The 14,831-nt window shown below is 50.0% G+C and overlaps 1 protein-coding gene across 3 annotated transcripts in view; it reads right to left on the bottom strand.

The window, feature by feature from the left end:
* SEPT11 (septin 11) overlaps positions 1-14,831 on the bottom strand; it is a 74,531-nt gene that overhangs the window by 30,570 nt on the left and 29,130 nt on the right. For all 3 annotated transcript variants that reach the window (XM_015421235.1, XM_015421220.1, XM_015421227.1), the window contains exons 4-5: positions 8,373-8,534; positions 729-825 (exon numbers count right to left, since the gene is read on the bottom strand). In XM_015421235.1, coding sequence (XP_015276721.1) covers positions 729-825; positions 8,373-8,534 — 259 coding nt within the window. The remainder of the gene's footprint in view (positions 1-728; positions 826-8,372; positions 8,535-14,831) is intronic.

The raw sequence follows: 14,831 nt of genomic DNA, 5'->3' as shown, positions 1-14,831 counted from the left end.
AGAAGAAGAAGAAGAAAGAAGAAGAAGAGGAGGAGGAGGAGGAGGAGGAGGAGATTGGATTTATACCCCGCCCTTCACTACCCAAGGGAGTCTCAGAGCGGCTTACAAACTCCTTTCCTTTCCCTTCCTCTCTCCACAACTGACACCCTGTGAGGCACGTGGGGCTGAGAGAGCTCTGACAGAAACTGCTCTTTTTCAAGAACAGCTCTGACAGAACTACGGGCTTGCCCAAGGTCATCCAGCAGGTGCAAGTGGAGGAGTGGGGAATCAAACCCGGTTCTCCCAGATTAGAGTCCGCACACTTAACCACTGCAGCAAACAGAGGTGGTTTGCCATTGCCTGCTTTTGTGTAGTGACTCTGGACTTCCTTGTTGGTCTCCGACCCAAGTACTAACTAGGGCAGGACCCTGCTTAGCTTCTCCGATTCGACGAGACTGCGCTGCGGCCCCATACGCATTGTGGCTAACCGCTTTTTGAAACAGGAATATCATGATATGGCACGAGGAAGGGGGATCAGCTGTTCAAGAGAGGAAAATACCATATGGGGTACAGAAGCTCTTGGCATCCCACCCCTCTTCCATTCTCCTTGTTTTGCTTTCAACCGCTTCAAGAAACTGGTTCACAGCATCCATTCCACAACACATTACCATTCAACAAGGCAGAACGTTTCTGTCCACGTTACTGGGGAGGGGGAGTTCAATGGGTGGGCTTATTCCCCATCGACATACCCTGCACGACGCCCCATGGGTACTGCCTGGCCTTGGCCATCTTATTGCCAATCTTCACTTCTTCGGTGCTGCCGACAACAGCGAATGGGAGATGAACCTGTAACGCAAAACGTAAGAAAAGATCAGGGCTATCCCTCTGTTGTTGCTCTGCCAAGCACATTTTCTTTCTTTAAAAAAAAAGGATACTATTTAATGTCAACTGTGAGCGTAAGAGCATAAGAAGAGCCCTGCTCGATCAGAACAGTGGTCCATCTAGTCCAGCATCCTGTCTCACACAGCGGCCAGCCAGTTCCTCTGGAGGGCCAACAACAGGGCATAGAGGCCGAGGCCTTCCCCTGATAAGAACACCAGAAGAGCCCTGCTGGATCAGACCAGTGGGCCATCTAGTCCAGCATCCTGTCTCACACAGCGGCCAGCCAGTTCCTCTGGAGGGCCAACAACAGGGCATAGAGGCCGAGGCCTTCCCCTGATAAGAACACCAGAAGAGCCCTGCTGGATCAGACCAGTGGGCCATCTAGTCCAGCATCCTGTCTCACACAGCGGCCAGCCAGTTCCTCTGGAGGGCCAACAACAGGGCATAGAGGCCGAGGCCTTCCCCTGATAAGAACACCAGAAGAGCCCTGCTGGATCAGACCAGTGGGCCATCTAGTCCAGCATCCTGTCTCACACAGCGGCCAGCCAGTTCCTCTGGAGGGCCAACAACAGGGCATAGAGGCCGAGGCCTTCCCCTGATAAGAACACCAGAAGAGCCCTGCTGGATCAGACCAGTGGGCCATCTAGTCCAGCATCCTGTCTCACACAGTGGCCAACCAGTTCCTCTGGAAGGCCAACAGCAGGGCATAGAGATGGAGGCCTTCCCCTGATGTCACCTCCTGACACTAGGATTCAGACGTTTAGTGCCTCTGAATGTGGAGATTCCCCTCCCTCAGTCATCATGGGCTAGTAGCCGTCTATAGATGTATCCTCTATGAATCTATCTAATCTCCTTTTCAAGCTGTTTATTCCTGCAGCCATCACTACATCCTCTGGCAGCAAATTCCACGTTTTAATCACTCTTTGCGTTAAGCAGTATTTCCTTTTGTCTGTCCTGAACCTAATAAGAACTGTGCTGGGCGTTTGTTGATGTATTGTTATTCTAGTGCCTCTGGAATACAGCCAACGTCTTTGAAGAATGCAGTTGCTGGCACAAAGGATCAGAGCGGCCTCCTTCCCCATTACAACTTTTCGCATCTGTGTCATAATGCAATGTGCTTCATGCGCCATCAGGTTGCTTCCTACTTATGGTGACCCTCTGAATTAGTCATCTGCTGTATGCTATGGAGGAAGCAGCATCTGAACAGGGCCCGGAGAACCTAAACTCTGAGGTGATTCACAGTTAAATTGTTAACGGTTGTTGTATTCCTTGGCTCCAACATCAACCAAAAGGCAGACCGAAACCAAGACGTTGGAAAGAGATTGAGACGGGGAAGGGCGGCCATGAAACAGCTAGAAAAGATCCTGAAGTGTCAGGATGTGTCACTGGCGACCAAGATCAAGATAATGTATGGGTGTGAAAGCTGGACTATGAAGAAAGCTGACAAGAAAAAAGTGGATACATCTGGAATATACTGTTGGAGGAGAGTTTTATGGTTTACCACAGACTGCCAAAAAGACAAATAAGAGGGCTCTAGATCAAATCATGCCTGAATTCTCCCTAGCAGTTAAAATGACTGAGGCTATCACACCTTGGTCAAATCATGAGAAGACAAGAGCCGTTGGAAAAAACCAACAATGGGGGGAGGAGGAGGAAAAGAGGAGGAGGAGATTGGATTTATACCCCGCCCTTCACTACCCGAAGGCATCTCAGAGCGGCTTACAATCTCCTTTCCATTCCCCTCCCCACCACAGACACCCTGTGAGGTAAAAGAAGAAGAAGAAGAGATTGGATTTATACCCCGCCCTTCACTACCCGAAGGGGTCTCAGAGCGGCTTACAATCTCCTTTCCCTTCCCCTCCCCATAACAGACACCCTGTGAGCAGTGTTCCCTCTAAGCTGAGTTAGTGTGAGCTAGCTCATGGTTTTTTAGCCTGGCTCACACATTTTTGTCTTAGCTCAGGAAGGATGGTTCCAGAGCAAACTGATTTATGCAGTAGCCAAATCGCTCACTCACAATTTTATTGCCAGTAGCTCACAAAGTAGTGTTTTTGCTCACAAGACTCCACAGCTTAGAGGGAACATTGCTGAGGTAGGTGGGGCTGAGAGAGCTCTTTCGAAGACTGCGCTTGACAGAACAGTTCTGAGAGAGCCATGACTCACCCAAGGTTACACCAACAGCTGCATGTGGAGAAGTGAGGGCTCAAACCCGGTTCTCCTAGATTAGAGTCCATGCTCCTAACCACTATACCAACAGGAAAAGCTGAAGGCAGCGGGAAAAGAGGAAGGCCCAACATGAGATGGGCTGACTCAGTCAAGGAAGCCATGAGGGCCCTCAGTTTGCAAGGCCTGAGCCAGGCTGTGGACGACAGGATGTTTCGGAGGTCATTCATTCATAGGGTCACCAGAAGCCAGCAGCAACTTGACAGCACTTTACACACACACACACAATTCATAGGGTCGTCATAAGTGGTTTGACAGCAGTTCACACACACAATTCACAGTAACTGAAATAACGTTCCTTCTTGGATGGCTGAGCAGCATCTTCAGGCAAGAAGGTAATGAATGGTCTGATGGAACCATCAATTGCCCTGGGCAAGTGACGGGCAACGGGACGGCATCGTTACAGCTCAGGCTTCACTGCCTCTTTCCCCCCCTCCCTTGAATCATAGTTACACACTGATGGGCTGCTGTGGGAGCAGTTTCTGATGCTTCCTAGTGACTAGGGCAGGGAGAAGGGAAGGAAGTCCAGCTGCCTCCCACCCAATTTTATTAGCTTTCTGTAAAGGAGGAAGGAAAAGGAGGCATAATAAAAAACAAAAACAGCCTGGCTGCATTCCAGGGCTCGCAAACGGGGCAGCCATCGCAACCTGGGAGGGAACATTCCTAAACTTCCAGGTTTCAGAAATGTCAGCGATATCTGCTTGAACGGCAGATAATAGCAGCCGATAATATTAGCAGATAATAGCAGCCGATAATATTAGCCGTGCAGGCTGAATTGTGTGTATGTGGGAGGGGGGAATACCTGTCAGGGCCAAGACAAACTGAGACGAAGATCGCAGATCTCCATTCAACTGTGGAAAGCGAAAGGCAAGAACACAGGGTCCATATTCCGATCCGGGGAAAGTGGCTTAACCAGCCCCGTAGCTAACAACTTTTTGCTCAGGGGGCCAATGTTTTTCTCAGGGGGCCTGCCATTATATGTCTGTGCAGTACTGCCATGCCATGCCCATACTTCTAAACAATGAGATATTAAATAATAAATACAATAAATAATAAATAATAATACTTGCATTAAAGTTGTGAGCGAGCAATTTAGCTGCTGCATAACTTAGTTTGCCCTGGAGCCATCCTTCCTGAGCCAAGACACAAACGTATGAGCCGGAGGCTAAAAAACTGTGAGCTAGCCACACTAACCCAGCTTAGTGGGAACACTGGCGGGGACTCAGGCTGTTTCGTTTTGTTCAGCAAAACACATCCCCTTCCCCAGATCGAGAAGAGGAGGAGGAGGAGGAGGAGGTTGGATTTATACCCCGCCCTTCACTACCCTAAGGAGTCTCAGAGTGGCTTACAAACTCCTTTCCCTTCCCTGGTTAAAAAGGAGACCGTTAGATCTGAGTCCAGCGGCGCCTTAGAGACCAATATGATTTTGGGGTTGTTTTTTTTTCCAGAGTCAAGGCTCCTTTGGTCAGACACAGCATCGACCAGGATCAATCAGGGGGCATTTAAATTACTGGGGGGGGGGGACTGGCTAATTGAATCAAAGTTAATTTAATTAAAGGGCGGACCTGGGAGGGAAGCCCCAGGCAGCCTCCTTCCCTCCCAGCGTGGGTAGGGGAGAGAGAGCCAACCCAACCAAGGTACTGCCCACTGCTCAGGAAGAAGAAGAAGAAGAAGAAGAAGAAGAAGAAGAGACTGGATTTATACCCTGCCCTTCAGGGCGGCTTACAATCCCATTCCCTTTTGCTCCCCACAACAGACACCCTTGTGAGGTAGGTGGAGCTGAGAGAGCTCCCTCGAGGACTGCTCTTGGGAGAACAGCTCTGAAAGAACTCGTAACTGACCCAAGGTCACGCCAGCAGCTGCATGTGGAGGCGTGGGGAATCAAACCCGGTTCTCCCGGATTAGAGTCCGCGCTCCTAACCACTACAACAAACTGGCTCTCCAGGAGGGACGGAGGATGAAAGTTTCCTGGCCGGGGAAGAGAAGCGGAGGTAAGCGTGGCATGGCAGGAGTTCCTGGGCGCTTCTGCTCCTGGCATGGGGGAGGGGGATCCTGGGCCGAACCTCCGGGGAGCAAACTACCTGGAGGTCGGGAGGAGGATGCTTCCCGGAGGAGGAGTCCGAAAGGGTTCTCCGGAGCACCTCTCCGAGCCAGGCGCCTGCCTCCACTTGGAGGTCCCTTGCTGCGTTTCCGCTCCTGGAGTCCTCTCCCTCCAGAGGGCTTGTCGGCTCGATAACTGAGCGCCTCGGGGGGAGGGAAGGCATGCAGAGGAGGGGAGAGGGGGGTGGCCTCCTGGGAGTAAGTCGAGGGGCTCTGGCACTAAGTCGGGGAGCCAGGCTCCGAGGGGCCCCACGGTAGCTACGGGCCTGGCTTTGGCTCTCAAAACCTCACGCCCCCAAATAATTTTGTTGGTCTCCGAGGTGCGACTGGACTCAAATCTAGCTGTGTTTCAATGCTTTGTGTGACTGAAAATGTTAATGGGAAGGAGTCGTTAGAGAGCCTGAATATTTCTTTATGTGCTGAATGAACCGGGTTTGAGTCCCCACTCCTCCACATGCAGCTGCTGGTGTGACCTTGCGTCAGTCACAAGTTCTTTCAGCACTGTTCTCTCCAGAGCAGTCCTCGAGAGATCAACGTGGCTTCCCTTTGAAACTAACTTAAATGGGAATGATTTCTCACTGACATGCTCAAAACAGTGTTAAGGGGCACACAAAGGACACATGAGCCACATCCTTGTTCTACCAAGGCCAGTGTTGTCTACTCAGAGGTCCTTGACATCACCTACGACCCGATCCTTTTTGAAAACAGAATATGCCGGAGATGGAGCATGAGACCTTCTGCACACTAAGCAGATGCTCTGTCGCTGAGCCACAGTCCTTCCCTGGGGGGGGGATGATTAGAAACCATAAAGCTGTAGAACCTCAGCATGAAATGCTTTGAGTTGTCGAGAAAAGAACTATTATGTCTGAACCAAGGCTTGTTGTTAGGGTTTCCAACCTCCAGGTGGGTCCTGGAGATCTCCTGGAATTACAAACAGTGCTTTTCTATCTCCCCAAGGTGCCCATATTCAGTACTGGAGAGCAGTGTTCCCTCTAAGCTGAGTCAGTGTGAGCTAACTCACAGTTTTTTAAGCCTCCGGCTCACACATTTTTGTCTTAGCTCAGGAAGGGATGGCTCCAGAACCAATTAATTTATGCAGGGGCCAAATCGCTCGCTCACAACTTTGATGCCGGTAGCGCACAGAGTAGAATTTTTGCTCACGAGACTCCACAGCTTAGAGGGAGCATTGCTGGTGAGTACCACCACACACACCAAAAAATCCCTGATTTCAACCATTCTCTAGGCTAGAGACATCAGTTCGCCGGAAGAAAATGGCTGCTTTGGAGGGTGGAGTCTGCGACATTATACCCTGCTGAAGTCCCTCCCTCCTCAAACCCCACCCTCCCCAGGCTCCACCCCCTAAATCTCCAGGACCTGAGTGGATCGGGAGGATGCCGTCCCAAAACCTGCCTCAGGCCACTTCATTACAGAACCAACTCTGGTTCCTTACCCCCGGCATGTGTGAGCCGAATACAGTCATTCAACATATAAAGAGCCAGTTTGGTGTCGTGGTTACGTGTGCAGACTCTAATCTTGGAGAACTGGGTTTAATTCCCCACTCCTCCACTTGCAGCTGCTGGATGACCTTGGGCAAGCCTTCATTCTGTCAGAGCTGTGCTCTCAAGGGCAGTCCTGGAAAGAGCTCTCTCAGCCCCACCTACCTCACAGGGTGTCTGTGGTGGGGAGGGGAAGGGAAAGGAGTTTGTAAGCCGCTCTGAGACTCCTTTGGGTAGTGAAGGGTGGGGTATAAATCCAATCTCTTCTCTTCTAATTCTTCTACTCAGGCTCTCTAATGACTGCTTCCAATTCTATGTTTATTAAACATTTTCAGTCACTCAAAGCATTAAAACACCCAAGGCCTGGCAAAAGCGGAGTACTTCATTTCCTCCTGCATTTCCTTAAGCTCCCAACCGAAACCTCAAAGCCACATTGGAGCTTTTGGAATTCACAGTAAACAGCAACTGAAAGGACCAAGCCTGCCTGGTTAGCCATATAAGATGCATTTGGGATTCTACGCCATCCAGGATATTGTGCGTTTAAAAGCCAGAGGCAGTGCCAAGAGGAAACCAGGCCTGTCTGTCAGTCTCCCGAGAGTCGCCCAGGTGGTGTTTTCGTTACGCTGTGCACAATTCTGAAGGACTGGCTTGCATTTGGGGGACAGGCCGGAGGCCATGCCCAGCCCGGGGAAGCCAAGAACTAGGCAGATGGGTGGAGAAAAGAGAGAAGCTCTTGGCTGCAGCTGGGACATTTTTGTGGCTGAAGAAACGACGATGGTCTCTTCCTCTCCGTTCTTTCATTTGCTCTTTTGTGTGTGTGAGGAACGCCCCTCAACCAACTTCTGTTCCATCCAGTGGCTGTCATGAAACAAACATCTCTTTAGCAACATCTGATACAGGCTACGCTCTCTCTTTATGTATCTGAAACCTTCTGTCACTCTCCCTGTCTGAATGGCTGAAGAATCAGGAAAGGGAAGGGGTTCCCCTTGCCCCTTTCAGCGTAAGTCAAGGGAGCGAACACTTAGGCAGAGAGACTCTCTTAAAGGAGACCAGTTTCTTGACATAGAGTAGAAATTCTTGAGGAGCTGTGCCTTTAAGAAAGGGGGTGAATCCCCCAACAGCCCCACTGTAGCTACAGGCCTGGGGCCCACCAGAAGCCGAGAGCCCTGGCAGCTGCCTCACTTCAGGGCATGCTGACGCCGGCCCTGAAACCAACGCTTTCCACTGCAGCCAACTGAAGACAACTATGCTTAAGAGCCATCACAGGTGCCATACTAGGGGACTTGAGCCTTGTCCTGCACAAAAGTGCTTTTTGCCTTGCCAGCATCACGTTTAAATCGGGGCAGAGTCGTCCAGGTACCACAGGGTTCTCTGCTTCCTCAAAACCCCTGCAAGAGAAAGACCAAGCACACACTCGAAGCCCAAAGCTTCCAGAGACTGGCTTCGGGACAAATAATAACAAACTGCATCACACAGCACTGAAAGAAGTCGTTCCAGGATGAGCATTTCTGAGCTGTCAACGCACACTGCGGCCTCCACCCCCTTGAACAGGACAGGCGGAGAGAAGGTGCCACCGCTGGGCTCGATTCTGGATTGGCCGGCCAGTCATTCTCTTTGCCCTTGAGTCAGACTCACCTTGGAAAGCCAAAGAGGAAAAGGCAGATGGGGGAGGTGCGGCAGAACGAGACTTACGCTCATCGTGGCATTGATCTCGGCCACCGTCTCTTCGTCCGTCGGGAACTGGTAGATCTGGACCCCGTTGCTGACCAGCTCGCTCATGATCTTGCTCTTGAATTTGTGCAGCTCGTTTTTGGCAATGGTGTCGGCTTTGGCAATGATGGGGATGATGTTCACCTGCGAATGTGAATGAGAACACCGTCATCACGCTGTGCCGGCAGCTCGCCGGGAAGGAGGAGGGCCGAGTTGCCTCCGGAGACACGGGAATGAGTTCCCTAGAAAACGGCATCTCCAGAGGCCTTTCCATGTAACGCCGCAGCAGGGGCTAGCCACCTTTCCTCTTTTAGTAACCGTCTGCTGTCAAGTTGCAGCTGATTCGCGGCGACCTCAGAACTATGGCCTTAACAAAAGAGACCACCAGAGGTGGCTTGTCACTGACCCCCTCCGCGTTGCAACCCTGGACTTTCCTGGTGGTCTCCCATCCAGTACGGACCATGGCTGACCCTGCTTAGCTTCCAAGTTCTGATAAGACTGGGCTACAGAGGTGTCGAACTCACTTGTTACGAGGGCCGGATCTGACATAAATGTCACTTTGTCGGGCTGGGCCATGTGTGCCATAAAATGTAATGCCAGGTACCGGGGATATAAACTGTATAAAAGACAGCAGCTGGTAAGATCCGAGTTGGTGTATCCTCACTGCAAGGAGGTGGTCTGGAGGGGGGGGGGTGCAAAGGAAAACCCACATGGGCAGACTGGAGAGCCAAGGGTGCAGGCCTGGACAGACACTCCCGCCCTGCCTGACTGCTGCAGATGAGTTTGTTCCGCCATGCCGAAGCCACAATCGGAGTGGCTCCACCTACTCCCCCTGAACAGTCTCCTCCTGTTCCCTCCCTTGCATTAGTTGCTCACAGGCCGCATAAGAACCCTGGAAGGGCCGGTTTTGGCCCGTGGGCCTTATGTTTGACACCCCTAAGAACATAAGAGAAGCCAGTGCTGGATCAGGCCAGTGGCCCATCCAGTCCAACACTCTGTCACACAGTGGCCAAAAATACCAGGTGCCACCAGGAGGTCCACCAGTGGGGCCAGGACACTAGAAGCCCTCCCACTGTTGCCCCCCTCCCCCCAAGCACCAAGAATACACATCACTTGCCCCAGACTGAGAGTCCGTATCTATACCTTGTGGCTAATAGCCACTGATAAGAACATAAGAACATAAAAGATGCCAATGTTGGATCAGGCCAAAGACCCATCCAGTCCCACTGTTGACCCCCCCCCCCAAGCACCAAGAAGACAGAGCATCCCTTGCCCCAGAGTCCCTATCTATACCTTGTGGCTAATAGCCACTGATGGACCTCTGCTCCATATGCTTATCTAATTCCCTTTTGAAGCCGTCCATGCTTGTAGCCGCCACCACTTCCTGTGGCAGTGAATTCCAAGTGTTAATCACTCTTTGGGTGAAGAAGTACTTCCTTTTATCCGTTCTAACCCGACTGCTCAGCATTTTCATGGAGTGCCCATGAGTTCTTGTATTGTGAGAAAGGGGAAAAAGTACCTCTTTCTCTACCTGCTCTTTCCCATGCATAATCTTATAAACCTCAATCACGTCACCCCTCAGTCGTCGTTTCTCCAAGCTAAAGAGCCCTAAGCGCCTTAACCTTTCCTCATAGGGAAAGTGTTCCAACCCTTTTATCATTCGAGTTGCCCTTTTCTGCACTTTTTCCAAAGCTATAATATCTTTTTTAAGGTGTGGTGACCAGAATTGCACACAGTATTCCAAATGAGGTCGCACCATTGAATTATATAGGGGCATTATGATATTGGCTGATCTGTTTTCAATACCCTTTCAAGGCCATACCTCTGCTCCATACGTTTGTCTTATTCCCTCTTGAAGCCTCGATACGGCTATTCAGGCTGCTACTCCTGCTTTGGTGGGTGTTAAATGGCTTGAGTGAGACACAATTTGGCCACGTGAAACTGCCCTCCCTCCAAGCCAGGTTATAGGCTCGTGGAGCCCAGTATGGCTTGTTTGCTTTAACCAGCACCGGCTCTCTACATGGAGGTCTCCCCCAATGCTGAGATCATTTCATAACTGGACGTGCCTGGGATTGAACCTGGGACCCTCGGCATGCAAGGCAGGAGGACCACCGATGAGCTACAGCCCTTTCTATAATCAATGCTTAGAACTGATGGAGCATTTTGTTGCTCAAAGTGCTATCAAGTCACTGCTGACATATGGTGCCCTTCGTAGCTTTTCAAGGCAAGAGATGAACAGAGGGGGTTGGGCATTGCCTGCTTCTTGCGTAGCAACCCTGGACTTCCTTGGTGGTTTCCCTTTCCAAGTCCTAAACAGGGCCAGCCCTGCTCAGATTCATAAGAACATGAGAGAACATAAGAGACGCCAATGTTGGATCAGGCCAGTGGCCCATCCAGTCCAACACTCTGTCACACAGTGGCCAAAAATACCAGGTGCCTTCAGGAGGTGCAGCAGTGGGGCCAGGACACTAGAAGCCCTCCCACTGTTGCCCCCCCCCAGCTCCAAGAATATGGTGCATCACTTGCCCCAGACTGAGAGTTCCTATCTGTACCTTGTGGCTAATAGCCACTGATGGACCTCTGCTCCATATGCTTATCTAATTCCCTCTTGAAGCCGCCCATGCTTGTAGCCGCTGCCCCCTCCTGTGGCTGTGAATTCCATGTGTTCATCAACTCTTTGGGTGAAGAAGGACTTCCTTTTATCCGTTCTAACTCAACCGCTCAGCAATTTTCATTGAGCTTCCAAGACCGGATGAGCTCAAGCTTGCAGACTACGCCCCATGAGTAGACCACCCCCTCTTTCTCTTAAATGGCAACTCAGATGTACTACCTAGAAGGCAGTCTCACCCTTCCTCACATCACAGAGGTGGAACACAAAAGCTAGCCCTTGGTTCTTTCTCGAACGGAGCCAGCGCCCGTTAAATTGCCCATTTGATAGATATGCATAATTTAACCTCCTCTGAAGCCAGGGCTCCCTTTGACATTTGTTCCAGATTCTGAACCGTGAAAGTTCATGCCACAATAAATTTGTTAGTCTTTAAAGTGTCACAGAACACTTACTTCCCCCCCCCCCCCTTTTGGCTGCAGCTACCTCTCTGGAATTTATGCATAATTTGACCCGACTGAATAAGCCACGTTGTCTGTGCTGAACTTGCAAAGTTTGGCTTTCCAGGTAATGGAAAGCAGATTTTTAAATTGCTCTACAATGCAGACCTTATCGAATGCGCTTAACGGGGAACGGTAGACCTCTCTACGGTTATCTTTTCGCTTCCTGCTCCCCCCTCCCTTTTTTTTTTAAATTAGTAAAGCTGCAGCCAAAGAGATAAGATCCATCAATTTGCATTTCAGAGAAAGAGAGATGCCCATAAATAGAAGTCCCTCCCATACAGTCACTCACAGAGCCAAGAGGCTATTTCCTCTGCTCTTTCTACAATGGTCATGAACAGGAAATGTTATCTGTCACACAGGCTACAGCAGAGGAAATAGAGAGTCATCGCCAAAGTGAACTCCATTTTTATACCCGGGACATAATACAACTTTTGAGCCCCTTGGGATATCATTTGTGTGAACATGTGGTTGCCAGTTTCCTCCTGGCAACCGGCGGGGGAGGGGGGACTTACCTGGAGCAGCAGGGACACCCATCCGGTGTACAGCGACATGTCTACATCACTGCCCTTGTGACCTGTATGTGATATCATCGTATCTGGGACCATCGGGTGACGCTCTGATATTTGGGCAAAAACTCTATGGTAAATTTGGCTTCTACCATAGAGTTCTTGCCCAAATATTAGAGTGTCGCCCCAACGTGATGACGTCACAGTGATGCTCTGTCATCTTGGTGCTTGGGGGGGTCAACAGTGGGAGGGCTTCTAATGTCCTGGCCCCACTGGTGGACCTCCTGATGGCACTTGTATTTCTGGCCACTGTGTGACACAGAGTGTTGGACTGGATGGGCCTTTGGCCTGATCCAACATTGGCATCTCTTATGTTCTTATGTATGTTCACTTCTGGGTCATGTGGGCAGTGACATAGACATATTGCTGCATGTCAGATGGATCTCCCCCTTTTTCAGGCCAGCTGATCGGCGGCAGGGAGGTGGGACCTGTCAGTGAGGGACCCCCACCTCCACTGGGGTAGATTATATGTCCCTGACCCAAGAAGTTTACAATCTAAAATTTGACACAGGGGGGACAATGGACGGAGAGGAAAGAAAAAAAGAAGTGGGAATAGAGAAGGGGAAACCATGCATTCATTAAGTAGCCTTTGGCAAAAATCACTGATCTTTTAGGAGGGGGAGAAGAAAATATCATACTAAAGTTGCCAACATCCTGGAAGGGGGGGAAGTGTCCTGTCCCTTTAATGCAGCCTTAAGCTAGCCCAATTTTGTCAGGTCTCAGAAGCTAAGCAGAGTCGGCCCTGGTCAGTATTTGGATGGGAGACCACCAAGGAAGTCCAGGGTTGCTCCGCAGAGGAAGGCAACAGCAAACCACCTCTGTGAGTCTCTTTGTCTTCTCTGTATCCTTCCAATCTTAGTATATGTGCTGCTGAAGGGAGCACTACCTCTGTTAGTCTCTTGCCTTGAAAACTAGGGGTGAAAAATAACTGTATTTTTCGGGTTCAGGTATATTAATCCTGAAAAATATTGGTATTTCCCAATATTCCCGAATTCCAATACCAGTATGCTATTTGGATTCAGTAAATATTCCAGACTGCCAATTTTTTTTGGTTCCATTATACCCTATGGGGACCATTATAGTCAATGGTCCCCATAGGGTATAATGGAGAATCAAGCCGGGGATATTGTCATGCCTGCCCTTGCTGATGCCCCTGAGGAGGCACCTGCCAGCCAGGAGCCTGTGGACTTACAGGCTCCTGAGGACAGTACTGCAGCAGAAAGGCAAAGACTGGATCCTGTAGCTGAAAGCTACCTAAGTGGTGAGGAGGATCAAGCCTCTCAGGGAACACCTGCAAGGGATCAGTCTCTGCTGCAGCCCAGTAGTTCATCAGACTCGCCCCCACCTGTAACCAGGCTCAGGAATGTAAGGAGACAGCAGCTGAGAGAGCGAAGGCAGAATGCACGCATGCGTGCCAGAAGATCTCTCAGCCCTGACTATTGACAGGATCCTGACCTTGCTCCCGGCTAGCTAATGAGTTGATTAGCTAGCACTGTATATAAGCAAGTCTGTTGCCAGCAGTCATTTGTGCTGGCAACTGTTGTTGTCAGGACCTGAATCCTTGCATCTCTGGTCCAGACCTTGTGGACTTCTTATCGGCTTGATCCTCGGCTCTTGACCCTCGGCTTTGTTGACCTTCGTTCATCTCTGACTCCTCTGGCATCATTGTGATTTATGGACTTGAAACCTTGGTATGTCTGACCTTGCTTCTGGACTGTGATTTAAACCTGCTTGAATCTTGCTACCTGATTTTCTCGGCTTGACCTCGGACTGTTCCTGGACTTTGGCTTACTTACGTCACGCCCCCGGGTCCTGCCGTGACAGATATCTGGGGCTCTGTAGAGACTGTTTTTTGAGGTAAAGCCACCAAATGTGCAGCATAGCTTCTGGCACCTCTCCTCCCCACCCCCAAGTTTAAAAAAGATTGGACCTGGAGGTCCAATTCTATGCCCCTCCCCAAAAGGTGCCCCCAACCTTCATTGGTTACAATGGAGGGGGAAAAGGCATTTAAAGTTGAATGGTTGTGTGAGTGTATATGAGTATGGCTGTAGATCACTGAAATGATTGCACCTTTAATTTCGTTGTACTATGTACAATGACAATAAAGTATATTATCATCATTATCATTATCATTATTATTATGGGATTGTGGTCCCTTTAAATGGCTTCTCCAAACCGTGAGTGAACTCCAAAGGCATTTTAAAGGCTTGCAGTCCCCTTAAATCCCCTCTCCAGTTGGGGAGTTCAGATGGAAGGCATTTAAAGGGACTGAGAGCCCTTTAAATGCCCTTTAACTGCAGCTATCCGGCAGTGTCGGCCATTTTCAGACAGCTGAATAAATACCCCAACTTGCTATCTGGTTGAAAAAAATATCTAGAAAATACTGATATGGTATCTTTTGGGTATTTTTTTCGGCTTGTTCTAGCTGAATGCACGTCCCCATCGAAAACCCGACTGGGGTTGCCATAAGTTGGCAGCGACTTGATGGGACTTCCCACCACCAATGTATGGAAATGGGCAGCTGAAACTTTTCGTGGCATGGAGGTAAATAACATTCCATTAAGGCTCTATTAAGGGAAAGAGGTACTTTTCTCCCTTTCTCACAATATAAGAACTCGTGGGCACTCCATGAAATTGCTGAGCGGTCGGGTCAGAACGGATAAAAGGAAGTACTTCTTCACCCAAAGAGTGATGAACACATGGAATTCACTGCCACAGGAGGTGGTGGCGGCTACAAGCATGGACGGCTTCAAGAGGGAATTAGATA

This window comes from Gekko japonicus, unplaced genomic scaffold (genome assembly GCF_001447785.1).
Source record: "Gekko japonicus isolate JY-2015 unplaced genomic scaffold, Gekko_japonicus_V1.1 scaffold644, whole genome shotgun sequence".
NCBI classification, from domain to species: domain Eukaryota; kingdom Metazoa; phylum Chordata; class Lepidosauria; order Squamata; family Gekkonidae; genus Gekko; species Gekko japonicus.
This window is presented reverse-complemented; position numbering and strand designations above follow the sequence as displayed.